This window comes from Clarias gariepinus, chromosome 21 (genome assembly GCF_024256425.1).
Source record: "Clarias gariepinus isolate MV-2021 ecotype Netherlands chromosome 21, CGAR_prim_01v2, whole genome shotgun sequence".
NCBI classification, from domain to species: domain Eukaryota; kingdom Metazoa; phylum Chordata; class Actinopteri; order Siluriformes; family Clariidae; genus Clarias; species Clarias gariepinus.
This window is the reverse complement of record NC_071120.1, coordinates 5944373-5962076: the sequence shown is the minus strand read 5'-3', so window position 1 is coordinate 5962076 and position 17704 is coordinate 5944373. Positions and strand designations below refer to the sequence as shown.

Below are 17704 nucleotides of genomic sequence, written 5' to 3'. Positions count from 1 at the left end.
AAACATGGAAAAACAGTGTTTAAAATATCTTTGCCAGGCATTCATCACACTGCGATTATAAATAGTGATGAAGGTCATTATTAAAGTCATTGCATTATTAAAGTCATTGCATACAATGTACAATCATTTGTAGCGGCTGTACATAGTATGCGTGTCTGAACTTCAAAAAATGCCAAAATATGATTATTTTACCCTTAACCTTTAACCCATAAGTTAAAATAATAAAAAAGTTGACCCCCCCCCCATTACCCATGGAATATGTGGTCAGCATTTTCACCATAATGCTTTCAGTTTTCTCGAAAATAACTTTTTGGAAAGCAGCTCAAGTTGTCAGAACACCAGAAGCCAAGGCTGGCCTTTGCAAACTTTAAAAATCCATGAATATAAAGAAATAATATGGATATGTTTTATTTTTTTTTTTAATACTGTAGCTGATCTTCTACAGTATATTATCTCACTCTTTATAAATGTGCATACTAACACAAACATAATTTGGCTACAATTCTTAAAATTTTAAAATGCACTCAGTGAGATTAGTATAAAGAAGAATATTTAAGATGGAGTACTGCATACTGTACATGTGGGCTTCCTTTCGCTGACGGGTGTTTTATGATGAAGGAAAGCTATTGCATGGGTTATATCATATCATAATACAGTTTTTCAGTACAGTTCACCTGAGATCTAGTTCAACTAGTAGTAAGTTGATAGACATGCTAAATGCACAAATAATGTCATTATCATTGAAAAAATGTAGATGAGGGTAAAAGGTTAGTGATTTTAATAGTTTGCCATGTATCTTTCTTTGTCTCTCTCAATCACCCTGTTTTTAAAACAGAGAGCTTAAATGTGAATAACCTGAGCACTATGAACAAAATTAGGATTTGCAGCTCTGGAGACAGCGCTTAGAATAGAGCTCAGTACTGTATTTAGAAGTTATTTATGACTGAACTGAAAGTGGACAGCTCAATAGCTGAGTAAATAATCACTGCATCTTTGAGATGAGGAAGTACAACTAGATTTTATTTAACAGCTTTTATCTGTACAAAGAAAAAATGGTTGCGGGTTGAGCTAATCTCTACAGCATTAGTTGAAGTTGTGGGTTATTCCTGCTAAACAACCTTAAACTTGAACACAAGGGGTACACTCAGGGATTTAGATTACTAGTTGCTGATTGTATGGTTACACACTGTCACAATGCTATAGTGTATTTTATAAATCAAAACTGTGGTATACTTTTGTGTAAGTGTGTTTTGGTACGTTGGTATAACAATATGGGTAATTTTTTTATGTTCTTAATTTTTTTTTTATGAATTATATTTTTTGGAAAATGTGCAATAAAAAATCCTATCCTGAGAGTATGTGTCCATCAATAAACACTATTTCCTTAAGCGGTTTTCCCTTTGATAAGTTTCAGTAATGGCTCCGGGTCATGAAGTGCCAACCAGTAAAATGACTAAATTTAGTGTGGGATAGTACTGTATAAACAGGATTGGTACGATCAGGTTACACCTTAAGTTATAGATCATGTGATATATTGATCTGATGCCAACAGTTTTGTGTTAGACATTAACGTTAAATATGGTAATTTGTGGAAATATCCACTATGGAACAGAATGTTATTGTTTTAGTGCACATAAGGACAATGTAATGTTAAGGATAATATTTTTCAAAGCCTTTCTTTCTGTAGTATCTGAATATGATATGATAGATTGAAGCAATATTTATTACTTTTCTGCATTTAACAAACCACACAATATCTTTGAATTTATCTATGGTCGTTTATGAGGAGACCTACAGTAGATATTAAAAGTTGAATACTCTGTTCTCGCTTTTTATTTATTTTTTACTTTGATGCTGTTCTGATACATTAAATGCAATAAAGTTTTAGTGTAAATATTATTTATAAATCTAAAATGTTAAACATGCAGTTGCAGTCAGAAAGGTTCCATACCCTCATCATGAACCTGAAATATCACCGGTTTATTAAAGTTTGGATTATTTTTAACTTTAAATGTATTAGTATCTTAGGGTTAAAATGTTAAAGTGACAAATTTAAATGTAACAATATGATACTGTTGAGTATGAACGTGTAATAAACTCCTGATAAATTAAATATTATACATGTTTTCTTACTTTGGAAAATACCCAATTGTCTTTATCTATGCGGATACAGAGGTTACTATATTATATTACTATATTACTTCTATAATTATAAAGAAGCTGTGAAGTAGAAACATGATTTACTTTGCAATATTATCAACTGTAAAAGATACAGACACTTTTACTATTTCTCGCATCAACAAGTGCTACGGTTACATTCAATTAGATGATTGTAACTGAATAAAACATCAAACATGTGAAGTGATTAATTAGTTTTGTCGTACCGTTAAGTATATTACGATCCGAGCAGGCGAGAAAAACAGCGGCAGTAATCCTGTAATGTACAACGCGCTGGTGGTTCTGTGAATGAAAGCTTTCGCCGTGTGAGAAAGTGTGAGGTGCTGCTTTCCATCTCTTCCGAATTGGTTAATGTGGGTTTGCAGCTCTTCCTCTTCAGCTCATCTTCAAATATAACAATACAATATTCCAGGCATTAAAATGATCCTACAGTTATTGTGATTCTTTGAAATAAAATAAAAGTCGAGTACAGGTTAGGCTCAAGATCTGACTGATTTACAAGTTTCCTCTCTAAAAAAGTGCAATAAATTTCAACTATTTCTCGTAAGGTTCTATAACTTTGTTCACACATGGTATTTGAACACACTAAATGAATTAGAAATATATATTTTTTAAATTGTCTTTTAAGGAACTTGTATACACTCATGGTATTCCAGGTCAAAAATGACCTGTCATTGGAAATTAATAGGTAAGACTACAATTATACAGTATCATAATCATTAAAATGACAAGTAATAAACATTTGAAATATATCAGTCTATGTGAAATAAATCCATATAATGTACGAGTTTCACTTTTTGAACTGAATTACTAAGGAAGAATGGACTAAACTTCCTCCTGAACGATGTGCAGGATCTGATCAACAGCTACTTGAAGCACCTGGTTGGGGTTATTGCTGCCAAGGAGGGCAAAGTCAACCAGTTATTAATTCCAAGGGTTCACTTCTGTAATGAATTGTGTTAAATTGATGATTGCTGTGGGGTGTATAAATAGCCACACCTCACACACACACACACACAGATAAACAAGCAATAGGTTTATAGGTGTATTTATTGAATGCTTAAATATTTATGCCTTTAATAAGCAGATCATTTTTAAGTTTAGAAATGTTTGAAGTGTTTTGTCTTCAGGTATGAATTTAATTCTCAGGAAAAAAGCCAGCGCACATGATAAAATAGAGAAAAAAATCTCATGGCCGTGAGGCTCAAAAGAGGTTCTCTGCGCTGAGGGCTTTATGTTCAGCAGCAGCTTATTAGATTGAACTGATTTATTACTCAGGATCCTGACTCTGACTCAGTGAATTATTCTGCTCCACAGAAGAAACCCGAGAGAAGACGTGATGAACTGGAGTATTCATATATTGCGTATATTAGTAACACATCAGTGTCAGGGTAATGCGTGTGTACTGTTCACCATATCATACTTTATTTACTGTTCATTAACTTTTTATCGTGGCTCATTAAATAAATGATTGAATCACATTTACAGAATATAATATAATTGTTTAACTTCACATTTCCTTTTCATTTCTAAACCTCATGTCCTCTCATGGACTGTGAAAGTGAGCATTTGATGTGCACATAGACTGTGTATGTTAATAAGTAATAAATAATAATAATAAAAAAACTGAAGCACCTGTGGTGGGTTGTCTTGAGGAGATAATGAAGGTGTGGTATAATGAAAAAGTTACTGTTGATTATTCTCTTAAAACTGCACATTCCAGAGTGTTTTCTTATAACTGATGCAATATTTATCACTTTCTGCTTAAATTTGTGTGAAATACTGTAGATTTAAATATTGAGCACAGTTCTGTCTTGATAAAACTCCTGCTTTTCAACATATACTGCATTTATCTTTCCTCAGGAATCAGTGGAATACATCAAATTATTCAAATAAATGTTCAGATAGTTAATGTAAAGCAACAATTTGCTGTATATCTTTACTAACACATGTACATGAGTGACTCTTGAGAATTGGGCCAAATATTACTTCTTTTTTTTTAAGAAAAACATAAGAAATTAGTTTTATAACCCCATAATTTAAACATTAATTTTAACACGTTTAAAATATTTTTTTGATTTTATATGATACAATGTCTGAAAATTATCCTGTCCAGAAAGAGGCCTCACAATTTCAAATTGCTGCCTTGTCATCAGGAGCACGGGAAGGAGTCAGTCTTGTGTGTGATTTTTTTATTATTTCTGTTTTTTTCTTGTAGCAGTATTCTTGACTGGCATTGTTACACTATGTCCGCATGCTTGAATGGAGAGTAAGCGGCCAGGTGAAGGGAAAGGGCACGCAAAATGAAAGCACTTCAAGAAGAAGCAGCAGAATGTTGCAAAATTTCTGATCTATTAAGTTCAGGTCAGATTTTTTAGGTCGAAATCTGTAAATTTATAATTTTATATAAAAATCACATCCTTTTATATAGGTAGGAAGGGCATAGGGAGACAGGAGCTATAGAGCAGACATGAACAAAAATCAGTCATAAAGTCAGACTTTTAAGTCTGATTTTTCTAAAAAAAAATTATAATCATAACAATTTTATTAAATAATATTTGCAAATTTGTGAGGTTGAAAACTTTTTTTTCCCTCTATTTGTCAAATGAATGTGGAGAAAGTCAGCACAGCACTAGCTCTGGTGCAGTGATTACACATCAGACCCAGCCAGGGGCTAAGACAGGTAGAAGGAAAATAAGACAAAATAATTTGGATATATTGGTTTAAATTATTTTTTTTGCTAATTTAGGTATCTACTGTAAGTCATGTTAAGATACATAAATACATATTTATTTAGATTCTGAACAACCTAATTACAATAAGGTGGTAATTTTGCACCAAGGTGGAGACAGTTCTGTTTGTAACACTAGAGCAGAAGAAGTGACACGGACAAGAAAAATAGAGTTTATATATACTTTATATATAGGACGGCCTGAGTTGGTGTGGGATTTCCCAGGCTGAAATTGTGTCCTAGTCCGGCCCTGCTTACAAATATTTAAAAACATTCCAATTTATACAAAGTAAAAGAATAACACATTCAAATGCATTACCATTGAAAGTAGAATTCACAAAATATGTTTGTTTACATTTGAATTTACTTTTATAAACTGAGTTTTTGCCAACATATACTGTATTTCTGAAACTTAAAACTTAAAGGCTGACAATCATATAGTAAACAATAACTATAGAAACCTTTTTCATCTCCTGTTTGCTCTGTAGTCTACACATCTTTTAACTATTTAACACTGTATTCCTATCACATGAAACAGAAAAGGACAAATATTTGTAGAATCTAACAATTTTATATTTTGATTTGACTTCACAAATAAATCAAAACTGTTCATTGGTAAAACCCTCCACTTCAGATATTTTAGTATCCTATTTCCTCTTCTTCTTCTTCTTATTATTATTATTAATATTATTAATGCTTTTTTTTACTTTAATTTCAATAGAATTTTGCATTGCTGAGAGTTATTTAATAATAATAATAATAATAATAATAATAATAATAATAATAATAAAAACTAAATAATGTTTATATAACACTAACATAGACCTTGAGCAAAGAAATGTATTCCATTAAAATGAGAGAAAAAGGTGGAAAGGTAGAATATAAAAACAAGCAAAAAGTCATTATTATAATTAAACCAATTATAATTAATTATTTTGGGACCAAACAAGCTGTAACAAGCTTTGACTCACAGTGATTAGTGACGCTATGGTGTGTGTTCTGTGGCTCAATTAATTTGAAGCTCCAGGAATAGCTTCTTTATGGTAATGGTTTATGGTAATCTTCCAAGTCAAAACTGTTAAAATGTAACTGAGGGCTCATGAGCAGAGCTCCTGGGCATGGCCTGATGAGTATACTGCCCCTGGTGGTGCACTGCCCCGGTGCTGTACTACGAATAAGGTGAGTGTCACTTTACCAAACTTTAAACACTGGATGAAAATTTACGATCTCTACCCCAAGTTAATAAAATTTAACTTGTTGACAGATGGAAAGATAAAGTGCAGTAAAAATGTATTTGCCCCCTTCCTGTTTTTTAAAAATATATATTTTTCACACTTCAATTATTCAGATTATTAAACTCAAAGATAACCCAAGTAAATAGAAAAAAAAAAAAAGATTTTATTTTTAAAAGAAACCAAACATACCTGGCACAAACAGGTTGTGCCCATGGGGACAACAACTGCAACCAAGGGTTTGCAATAACTGGCAATACAGTATCACTATGGATGAATTATGGTCTGCTCTTCTTTGTAGAATTGGTTCTTTACATTTTTTAGATGTGAAGTTTTTTAGATGCCGTCTTTTATGAACTTCTGGATGAGTCCTCATTGTGCTTTTGGAGTAATTTTGGTAGGCCGGCCACTCCTGGGCAGGTTCACAACCGCTCCACTTTTTCTCCTTTTGTGAATAATAGCTCTAACTTTTGATAGAGTCCAAAAGCTCTAGAAATGGTGTTGTAACCCTTTTCAGACTGATACATGTCAATTACTTTGTTTCTCATCTGTTCTGGGATTTCTTTACATCGTGGCATGATGTGTTGCTTTTTGAGATATTTTAGCATGCTTCACTGGCAGTAATCAGGTCTGGGTGAATAGAAAATTTAACTCAGCTTTAAATCACAACTAACAATTCATTCAATTGGAACACTTACTTTAACATAGAGCGGTAAGATTGAGCAGCTTTTTCTTCTTGATAAATGAAATCATCATTTAAATTTATTAAATTGGGTTATCTTTATCTAATATTAAATTGATAACCTCAAACATCGGCATGGTGGTGTAGTAGTTAGCACTGTTGCCTTGCACGTCCAGGGTCCGGATTTGATTCCCGTCTCTGTGTGCATGGAGTTTGCATGTTCTCCCCATGCTTGGTGGGTTTCCTCCAATTGTCCACACCTGCTGAGTGTGTCTGTGTGTATGTGCCCTGCGATGGATTGGCCTGATGGATTGGCCTCATGGATTGTACCCTGCCTCATCTTCTAAGTCTCCTGGTATAGGCTCCAAGCCCCCCATGACCCTGAATACAGGATAAAGTGGTATAGACGATGAGTGAGTAAAACCTCAAACATTCAGGCATGACAAATATGCCAAAAAAAAAAAAAAAAACACTTATAAAATAGGAAGGGGCAAATACTTTTTATGGCACTGTAAATGCAAATACACAATGGGGGCAATAATAAAATTATTTTAAATCCAGTTTTAATGTTCTTATTTTTTTTTTACTATGAAGTCAGAGTCGTCTTTGAACACCAGTCATTTTTTAAACCACAAGTATTTGTTCCAATACACACACTTACTGTCTATTTCATTGTCGCAATTTTCCATCCACAGAACTGAAACCCAGTGGGTGTGCTGCATCATCTGAACCGCAAAGGGTCCCTACACCCGGCCCTGTGTTTCATCTGCTTCGGATCATCCATCGCTTTCTTATAAACAAGTTTTCACTTTTTACTTTGCAAAAATATTGTGTGAACAGTTACATAATTTATTTTTACTTTTCAAATGATGTCCAAATGCTAATAATGAATGCTACTGCTAATTACACTGGACAACAGTGTTTTTTTAAAACTTGAACACTTTTGTGTGGAACTGATAGATTTCTTTTTGCTAAACATTAAAAATCCTGTAAACATCAAACCACATAACAGTTTTATTCTTCTTATTTTATTATCCATTATTATTACAGTATAGTTTCATATTTTATGTTTTCACATAAGTCTTTTTATGTTATACAATGTTGCTCAGACTTTTTTAACCAAGCACTAATGTCAGGCTGCATAACATTTATAAAACGGGCACAGTTAGGGCTTGATGACTGGGCAGGCTTAGGCTGGATGATGCCTGAAAATGTTATAAAAGCAGCTCACATGTACAGCTGGTTCTTATTTCATTGATATCAGTGGCTATGCAATTGATTCAAGGAGTAGCATTGTCTTTGCAATTTACCTAACAAGTAAGCTAATTATAGACTTGCTACAGGAGCTTTGGTGATCAGAACAAAAAATAGGTTCACCAGTATCAAAACTGATGTTATACAGTACGTTCTGTGACATTTGTGCCAAATACACGTTCAAGCCTTGAAAACACACCATGACTGGAATTGTTAAGAAAGCATTAAACATACAAAACTGTAGTTATTTAGTTGTACTTTTGTGATTAAGACTATACTTTATTTCTCAGATTTGTTATGAACAGACAATTACTTCTGTCTGATTAATGATTCTCTACTTAAAATAAATCAGTCTATTAGATATCAGATATCAGAAATCAGATATCTCAGTCTGACTATAACCATAAGACCAGTCCTACATAGTGACAAGGACACACACACACACACACACACACACACACACACACACACACAAAGACAGACAGGTAAACCAGAATTAGATTTGACCAACAGATAATTTCCATGTTTGTCTCATGGTTGATACACAATGGTTGGGTTTATAACTGTGTTTCTGTGTGTCATGGGTAAGTCTTAATGATTTCAATAATGTCTATAGTTAGAACAAACACTAACTCTAATTATACAGCACAGTACAGCTAATAAAACAATAGAGTAAAACATATTCAGTACATTAGTAAGCTGTATTGTTGAAAACTGTTTTCTGAACAGCACAAACAGAAAACTGTTATAAAAGCTCTCGACTGTATTAAAGTTATCTGTGCTGTGTTATAAGTGAAATGTGTCTTTTATATGTGTTGCAGGTTTGCTCTCAGAGACTCTGTGCTCTTTAACTTTGGAGGCAGAAGTTGGAAATAAAGTCACGATTTGGTGCCAACATGACCTGACTGATACAGGTTACATCTACTGGTTTAAACACACGTGTGATTCAGCTCCACTTCTTCTCGCATATAAATTGTTTTTTACATCAGCTTCACCAGAAAAGTGCTACTCCGTCACTGAGAGTGAGAGAATAGTGATGTCTGTTCATGACAAGAACACGTCTCTCACCATCACGGCAGTAAATGTCTCTGATACAGGACTCTACTACTGCGGATCCAATCATAAAATTTACATTACCAGCTCGACCAATTTACAAGTGAAAGGTAAATTTATACAGGGGCAATAGTTTCAGGAGAAATGACTTGACTGAAATTATAAGTTGTTTAAATTTTTACCAGGAAATAAAACAACAAGGGAGCCGCGATGTTTCTGATGTTTCTTCACATAAAGACACCTTTACATTGGCAATTTAGTGATCAAAATTATTATTCTTTTTTTTAATGTTTGTCTTTAAGGCTACTTCACTTCTACTGTGTTCTTCATGCTGATTGTGGGCTTTGGTGCAGTTATTGTGATTCTTCTGAGTGTTCTGATCGCCATGATACTGAGGCACAGAAAAAGTCACACAGGTAAATTATTACTCATTAATACTATGATGAATAATATTAATATACATAATTAATTAATTAATTAATTAATAATAACAATAATAATAATAATAATAATAATAATAATAATGTCTTTGTTGCTTTAGGTGCTGAAGCAGAAGGTAAATCTGTCCAAAATATTTTCAAAAGAGTACAACATTAAGATTAATAAAATAAAGGCTACAGTAGGAACACTTTGATTTTACCTTGCTTTAAATTTTAACAAAAGAACAGATGATTTTATTCACGGCTTCATGAAGAAATAAATCACTTTTTTTTATGTCACATATATTAAGGGGGACTGGAAGATCAGTGTCCACTTGAGTGCAATATTTACATGTTAAAGATTATATAAAAAAAATAAAATAATAATAATAATAATAATAATAGAGCTTTAGCTTGGTTAGTAACTTAATATATCACAGAACTTTCTTTAATACTAGTTTGAAATATACATAATTAGTATAAACCGTTTTAAATAAAACTCTCTTGCCAATCTTCATCAGCAGAGCATTTGTACTTCTAGACATATTTGAATATCTGGTGCTAAGGCCGATGAAAATCCATCAAGGTTTACAAATAAAGAAGCTTCTTTACCATGAGGAATTTATGCCCTCCGTGAAACCTTACTCAAGAAGAATGTCTATTAACAATGTTTATTTTGCTTGATTTATTACTCATGTTTTATAATCTGTGACTCCTGTGTTCTGTAGGTTCCTGAGTCAGACTCTGTGAATTACGCTGCTCTTCAGTTCCATAAAAAGAAAATCAAGAGGAACATGAGACACAATGAGAAGCTGGATCTGCATGCTATCTATTCGTCTGTGGGTCAGTAATGCAGAATATTTTAAACATTAGACTTACAGAATATAGTTTTATTGTAGAACTGCGTGAAGATTCTGCACTTTTCTGCCTCCCTTTACACCTTCTATCAGTTTATGCAGTGTAGTAAAATATTTAGATGCTTATAGATGTGCTTAGATTGTGTATAGATCATTCTTGTTTTTAATTAAATAACAGATTTGTAGCATGTGGCAAGAAATAATGTTTAAATAATAAATAAAAAAACATTTTTTAAATGTCAATTCAGAGGTTAATTGTTTTATTTTGGCCTTCACTTTTACTTCATTTAATCATTTTGAAAAAAAAAATTATGCATAAAAAAACGTATTACTAAAAGACTGCCTTTATTTAAAAAAAATTTAAATTAAAAAAGTCAAGTTATATATATATATATATATATATATATATATATATATATATATATATATATACAGTGGTGTGAAAAACTATTTGCCCCCTTCCTGATTTCTTATTCTTTTGCATGTTTGTCACACAAAATGTTTCTGATCATCAAACACATTTAACTATTAGTCAAAGATAACACAAGTAAACACAAAATGCAGTTTTTAAATTATGGTTTTTATTATTTAGGAAGAAAAAAAAATCCAAACCTACATGGCCCTGTGTGAAAAAGTAATTGCCCCCTGAACCTAATAACTGGTTGGGCCACCCTTAGCAGCAATAACTGCAATCAAGCGTTTGCGATAACTTGCAATGAGTCTTTTACAGCGCTCTGGAGGAATTTTGGCCCACTCATCTTTGCAGAATTGTTGTAATTCAGCTTTATTTGAGGGTTTTCTAGCATGAACCGCCTTTTTAAGATCATGCCACAACATCTCAATAGGATTCAGGTCAGGACTTTGACTAGGCCACTCCAAAGTCTTCATTTTGTTTTTCTTCAGCCATTCAGTGGTGGATTTGCTGGTGTGTTTTCGGTCATTGTCCTGCTGCAGCACCCAAGATCGCTTCAGCTTGAGTTGACGAACAGATGGCCGGACATTCTCCTTCAGGATTTTTTGGTAGACAGTAGAATTCATGGTTCCATCTATCACAGCAAGCCTTCCAGGTCCTGAAGCAGCAAAACAACCCCAGACCATCACACTACCACCACCATATTTTACTGTTGGTATGATGTTTTTTTTCTGAAATGCTGTGTTACTTTTACGCCAGATCTAACGGGACACGCACCTTCCAAAAAGTTCAACTTTTGTCTCGTCGTCCACAAGGTATTTTCCCAAAAGTCTTGGCAATCATTGAGATGTTTTTTAGCAAAATTGAGACGAGCCTTAATGTTCTCTTTGCTTAAAAGTGGTTTGCGCCTTGGAAATCTGCCATGCAGGCCGTTTTTGCCCAGTCTCTTTCTTATGGTGGAGTCTTGAACACTGACCTTAATTGAGGCAAGTGAGGCCTGCAGTTCTTTAGATGTTGTTCTGGGGTCTTTTGTGGCCTCTTGGATGAGTTGTCTCTGCGCTCTTGGGGTAATTTTGGTCGGCCGGCCACTCCTGGGAAGGTTCACCACTGTTCCATGTTTTTGCCATTTGTGGATAATGGCTCTCACTGTGGTTCGCTGGAGTCCCAAAGCTTTAGAAATGGCTTTATAACCTTTACATGACTGATAGATCTCAATTACTTTTGTTCTCATTTGTTCCTGATTTTTTTTTTGGATCTTGGCATGATGTCTAGCTTTTGAGGTGCTTTTGGTCTACTTCTCTGTGTCAGGTAGCTCCTATTTAAGTGATTTCTTGATTGAAACAGGTGTGGCAGTAATCAGGTCTGGGGGTGACTACAGAAATTGAACTCAGGTCTGATAAATCACAGTTAAGTTATTTTTTAACAAGGGGGGCAATCACTTTTTCACACAGGGCCATGTAGATTTGGAGTTTTTTTTCTCCCTTAATAACGTAAACCTTCATTTAAAAACTGCATTTTGTGTTCAATTATGTTATCTTTGACTAATAGTTAACGGTTTTTGATGAGCAGAAACATTTAAGTGTAAGACAAACATGCAAAAGAATAAGAAATCAGGAAGGGGGCAAATAGTTTTTCACACCACTGTATATATATATATATTTTTTTTTTTTTTTGCTTTTTGTGTAAGATTTAGTGAAGACACAACACTATGAGTCCCAAGCCAGTGTCAAGAGGAATCAGAAATTAAGGTTATGGGAGGTTTAATGTATAATAATAATAATAATAATAATAATAATTATTATATATATATATATATATATATATATATATATATATATATATATATATATATATATAATAGTGAAACTCCATGCACACAGACCCTGAGGCATATAGGTACAGTATATGTATATAAGTTGATGTTAATGAGTATGCTGGTTTCCACCTTGACCTCTTGTAGCTAGGTATACTTAAACATTTTACTAGTCAGAATTAGATTTTTTTTTTACTATTAATAGTTTTACTTTGATGAGTCACAAATGATTTACAAATATAATGTTTTGTATGCTTTTTGTTTTTTATGCTTACAAAGATAATGTTTTTGTATGATCACCATAGGCACTTTTAACTTTTCACATTTATATTATCACTAAATAAAGTTTACAAAATTTCAGTTATCTACTGTACATCAGCAGTTTGTTCCTTATTAGCTAGTGATTTAGCTAGTGCCCAATATAAAACATCAAATGACCTTCTCTCCGATTTTAATTTGAACATTCGAGACCATTCCAATATACTTTAAATAGTGATTTATTTCAGACTAGTGTAAATACCCATCAGGAAAGAGTGGAAATAATTAACAGGTTAAAGCTAAAAATAAGCTGATGAGCTTTAATGTAATCAGGGATATTTATTTCTTTTATTTAAATACTCTAGGTAACAAAATTGTCTGGTTTTAGTAAGACAGTTGGTATGGGTGTAACAACAGACTCCAGTTTAATTCACAGTCCTGGCTTACATTGGTTCTAAGAATATTTTTTAACAAAGAAAATGTTGGACTGGATAGTCTGTTTTGCAGGCGAGTGCTGTTAAACAGACTTTAAGTCTTATAGCATGGCTGTATAACAATATAATCTGTAATCTGTGCTGGTCTTTGTGATTCAGTGCTATTTCTATTCACTATACACTTACAAGCAATAAAGAATAACACATTTAAATTTTCTTTAATATGTCCGTGCCACCAGGGAAGAAAAACTCCCCAGATGTGATAACCTGGTGATTCAGTAAATTCAGGTTGTCAGCTAACTTCATTTTATTGCCCCATAACGTTGCTGACCCTAGACCTGAGTAACTAAAGCACTCTAGATCATAACACTGTCTCCAAAGGCTTGTACAGTGGACACTACTGTATACATGATGGGTGCATCACTTCATGTGCTTCCCTTTCTTACCCTGACACACGCATTGCTCTGGAATAGGCTCAATCTGGACTCTGGACCTTTTCCCATTGCTCCCAGTTTTATGCTCCCTCACAGGCTTTTTATTGATTAGTATAACAATGTTTTTATTTATTTTTATGGACACACAGCTGTTTAATTCCAATCCTTTGAATTCTCATCACATTGTGTGGATGGCAATGCTCTTATTGTCCAAATATTCTTATCATGCTTCTTCACCAAGCCTTTACGTAATTCATTATGTTTTTTTGACTAAATTTCTACTGTGAACTTCATGGTTCAGCATTATCCTTCCAGGTTTTAACATGGTGCTGAACATTTTTAACCCACACTGAGGAATGAGGCGGGGGGAAATTATTTAAAAGTTCAGAATGATAATTTTCTATACCACTCAACATGAAAGGAGTTTGGTTGAATGCTTTGCAAATTTATTAAGAATAAAAAATGACAAATGTACATAAGTATTCACAGCCTTTGCCATGACACTCAAAACTGAGCTCAGCTGGCGCTGAAATCGTGCCGCGAGCGTGACGCTGGGTCGAAGTCAGGGAGAGAGAGCGTTGAATAGTGGGTCAGAAAATCCGTCAGCGTGGTGTTTGTGCTGGAACATGAAGATAAGCCGCAGTCGTGGAAGCGCGCGTTGGGTCGTGAGCCGTGAAGTCCGTCAGCGTGGCAAACAAATCAGAATCGATAGGCGAGGAGAGGAAAAACGAGAATCGGAAACAAAACTTGGCAACGTGAAGGCTATCAAAGTAAACGCGAGAAAACTTGTACGAGAGACACAATAATCTGGCAAAGATCCAGTGCGCTGCGCTTCCTTATAAGCACAGAGAAATCAGCGCTGAATGAGAAACCAGTGTGCAGGCGGGGCGGAGCGGGGGCGTGGAAGTGTCATGACAGCGTGGGAAAACAAGGGCGCGTGATGTGGAGCTTGACAGCGTGGAAACAGAAATGTCAACTGACAGGAGCGGTCTTAGATCAGCGCGAGCGCTGAGAGCATGACAGTTAAGCATTTTACAGTGGAAAGAGAAAAACCCTCCAGGATGACCGTAATGCTGCGCAGTCAGGCGGATAATTTCACAATACACTGTAATTATTTTACTACAAAAATTTATGTAAACCAACTGAGTAGCAAATAATATTAACTAATTTAATAATAATAATAATAATAATAATAATAATAATATGTAGATGCTATCTACATTTTGGCAAGTTTACAGTTTTCAGTTTTACAGTTTATATAGATATACTATAGAATTAGAAAATAATGTAAGGTGTTCAAGTCAAACTGGGACTTAAGGTGAAATTTCTCCTAAGTGGTGCTGTTGGCAAAACTGGCAACATTTGTGCATTGTGTGAGACACACGTAATCACTCATCTTCACACACTCTCATGCCAAACTTACAACTTCTCATTCATTTTTATGCAAAGCAATTGTGTGTGAAAGATGTCAGCCTTACGACACGATGCTCCAGCCCTTTTTTCTCCAAGTCAAGAGAAATAATTTTTGCGTAATCCATTTGAAATGAACACACATTTACAGCTGCGAGTGGGCATAAACAAGGGATAATAATTCAGAACAGAGGAAGAATCAGGAATTCAGCAATCATTAATCTTCTCTTTATTTTTGATTTGTACAACAAAAAAAAATATGGCAATACGATGCCCTCTAGTGGCTATTATTGATATTACAGACGTCTCCTAATAGAATAGTCATACAGCATTCACAATGATAAACACTTTCCTGTTCTGCTGGTGGTTAAAGTTTTGTGTCAGGATGTATCATCACACACCAAACGGCTGAGGATGTCAAAAGCAAGTTACAGTAGCTGATGCCATTTTGGGTGGAAAGGTTATTTCAGTTACTGTACTATCTTATTATTTAAAACATAACTGCTCAGGATTTGTAATTAAAAATGCCTTTTCAAAATTCTGTTTTATCTAATCTGTTGTTGTTTTTTTGTTTTTTTTTTTGTTTTGTTTTTTACAGTCACACCAGGAATAAATTTCCAGAATTCACCATTGTGGGTCAGGCGGATGGACAACAGATTAATACTACTACAGTCAGATCAGGAGAATGATCCTGAAGACGGAGTGGATACTGAAGAATGATGCTGAAGATCCAGATTATTGGAACAGAAATACACAGACTGTGCACATCATCATGAAGAGATGTAGATGTAGATATAGCAATGCAGCGGTTTAATCACAATACAGGTACACACACAAACATAAACAATAAACATGTTGTATCGTATATTGTTTTAATCTGACATCAGTCCTGAAATTTGTAACAAAAAACAGAAAATCTTCTGTCTTTAATATAAGAGAGAAAATCATAATAGATATTAATGCACATTACATGTAACTTACATAATCACATATAAATTAACTATAAATATCTGAGTGTAGAAGGAGTTCATCACCTCAAACTCATCACCTGTGCTTGTCTGTGTGTACAGTATGTGTGTACACTATGCGCACTTGAAAAATTAACCACATATGTACCGACAACTTCAGACCCCACTGTAAATCAGGAGACTTTGGGAGAAGTCGGTATTCTGTGGAATAAAGATATATAAAAACATATTTATATGAAAGACAAAATCACAAATATAAATTAACTATAAATGTGTAGTAAGGTGTTTGAATTGAGAGCTTATTTGTCCTCTTTAGAACTCTGATATGTCACCCATAATGTTTGTGTGCATTGCAATATTTTAAGCAAAACTGTCCTATTACTCTGCTAATTAAACCTTCACACTTCACTCTTACTGGTGGAATGTGCAATCAATGAAGATTGGCCAACGCTGGTCAGATTTAGTCATTAATCCTCCAACACTGTCCAACTCCTGTATACAGTATGTACTGTATATGTATGTATATGCTATGTATGTATATGTGCAGAAGTGTGTGTCTGTTTTGGAAGGTAGAGAAGAGACCGCAGTATAAAGCTGTTCTTTTGCAAGTGATACATGCTTTTTATATGATGCCAGGGATGCATCATATTTTTTGGGATGTATAAAGATATGTTGGCGATTAATTCTGTTCTGAAATATATTCATATATACTGTTAAAATAATATTATATGTACAATTAAAGTTAACATATCACCCAGACAAAAAAAGCATTCTATACTAACTGCAAGATCCCACTAGTGGTAGCATGTTCCGCATAATTAGACAAGGGTACTACTTTTGTTTGCGAATGCGCAAGTGAGCGTATGTAGGATAAATTCACAGGTAGGATGAAGTTAGAGAACACCGGATGAAAGTTTTTTCCCACTATGCTGTCTGACCTGATTGGTCAAACGCAGTCATGTGATTATTGTTGCTGGGTCTGATTGGTGAAACAGTCATGTGGTAGATCTACTGGCTGCATGTGTAGAATAAATGGATAGAAAAGTAACAAGTATTATTTCATGTGTAAAATGAATTTATTCTAGTGTCATTTATAAATGAATAAATCTTAAAGAATGTTGTAATTTGTTTTGTGACTCTGCAGTTCGTCCCAAGGTGTCAGTGTTCCAGAAACACTCGTCTCCTTCTCCAGAGGTGGTGTGTAATGCCACAGGTTTCTTCCCTAAACCACTAAACATCACCTGGCAGAAGGACGGAGAGGACGTGCATGAGGACGTGGAGCTCAGAGAGACGTTACCCAACCAGGATGGAAGCTTCCAGAAGAGAAGCATTCTGAAGGTCCCAGCTGAGGAGCTGCAGAAACACACCTACACCTGCGTGGTTCAGCACAGCAGCTTGAAGAAGGAGTTAGCGCGAGAAGTACCAAAAGGTCCTAATAAACTGGAGCTGTAGAGAATGAAAGTTCATGTAGTGTATCGGCTGAAATGGCTGTTATTATTGTACTGTGTTATTATGATTTACTGTATGTACAGTCTATGTACAGCAAATGTTTAGGCACCTCTTGATAAA

At 34.3% G+C, this 17704-nt stretch overlaps 1 protein-coding gene across 1 annotated transcript in view; it reads left to right on the top strand.

The window, feature by feature from the left end:
• The window catches only part of LOC128509142 (BOLA class I histocompatibility antigen, alpha chain BL3-7-like), a 170026-nt gene extending 152322 nt beyond the window's left edge, over positions 1 to 17704 (top strand). The window contains exon 4 of the mRNA XM_053480730.1: positions 17280 to 17704. Coding sequence (XP_053336705.1) covers positions 17280 to 17587 — 308 coding nt within the window. The 3' untranslated portion in view covers positions 17588 to 17704. The remainder of the gene's footprint in view (positions 1 to 17279) is intronic.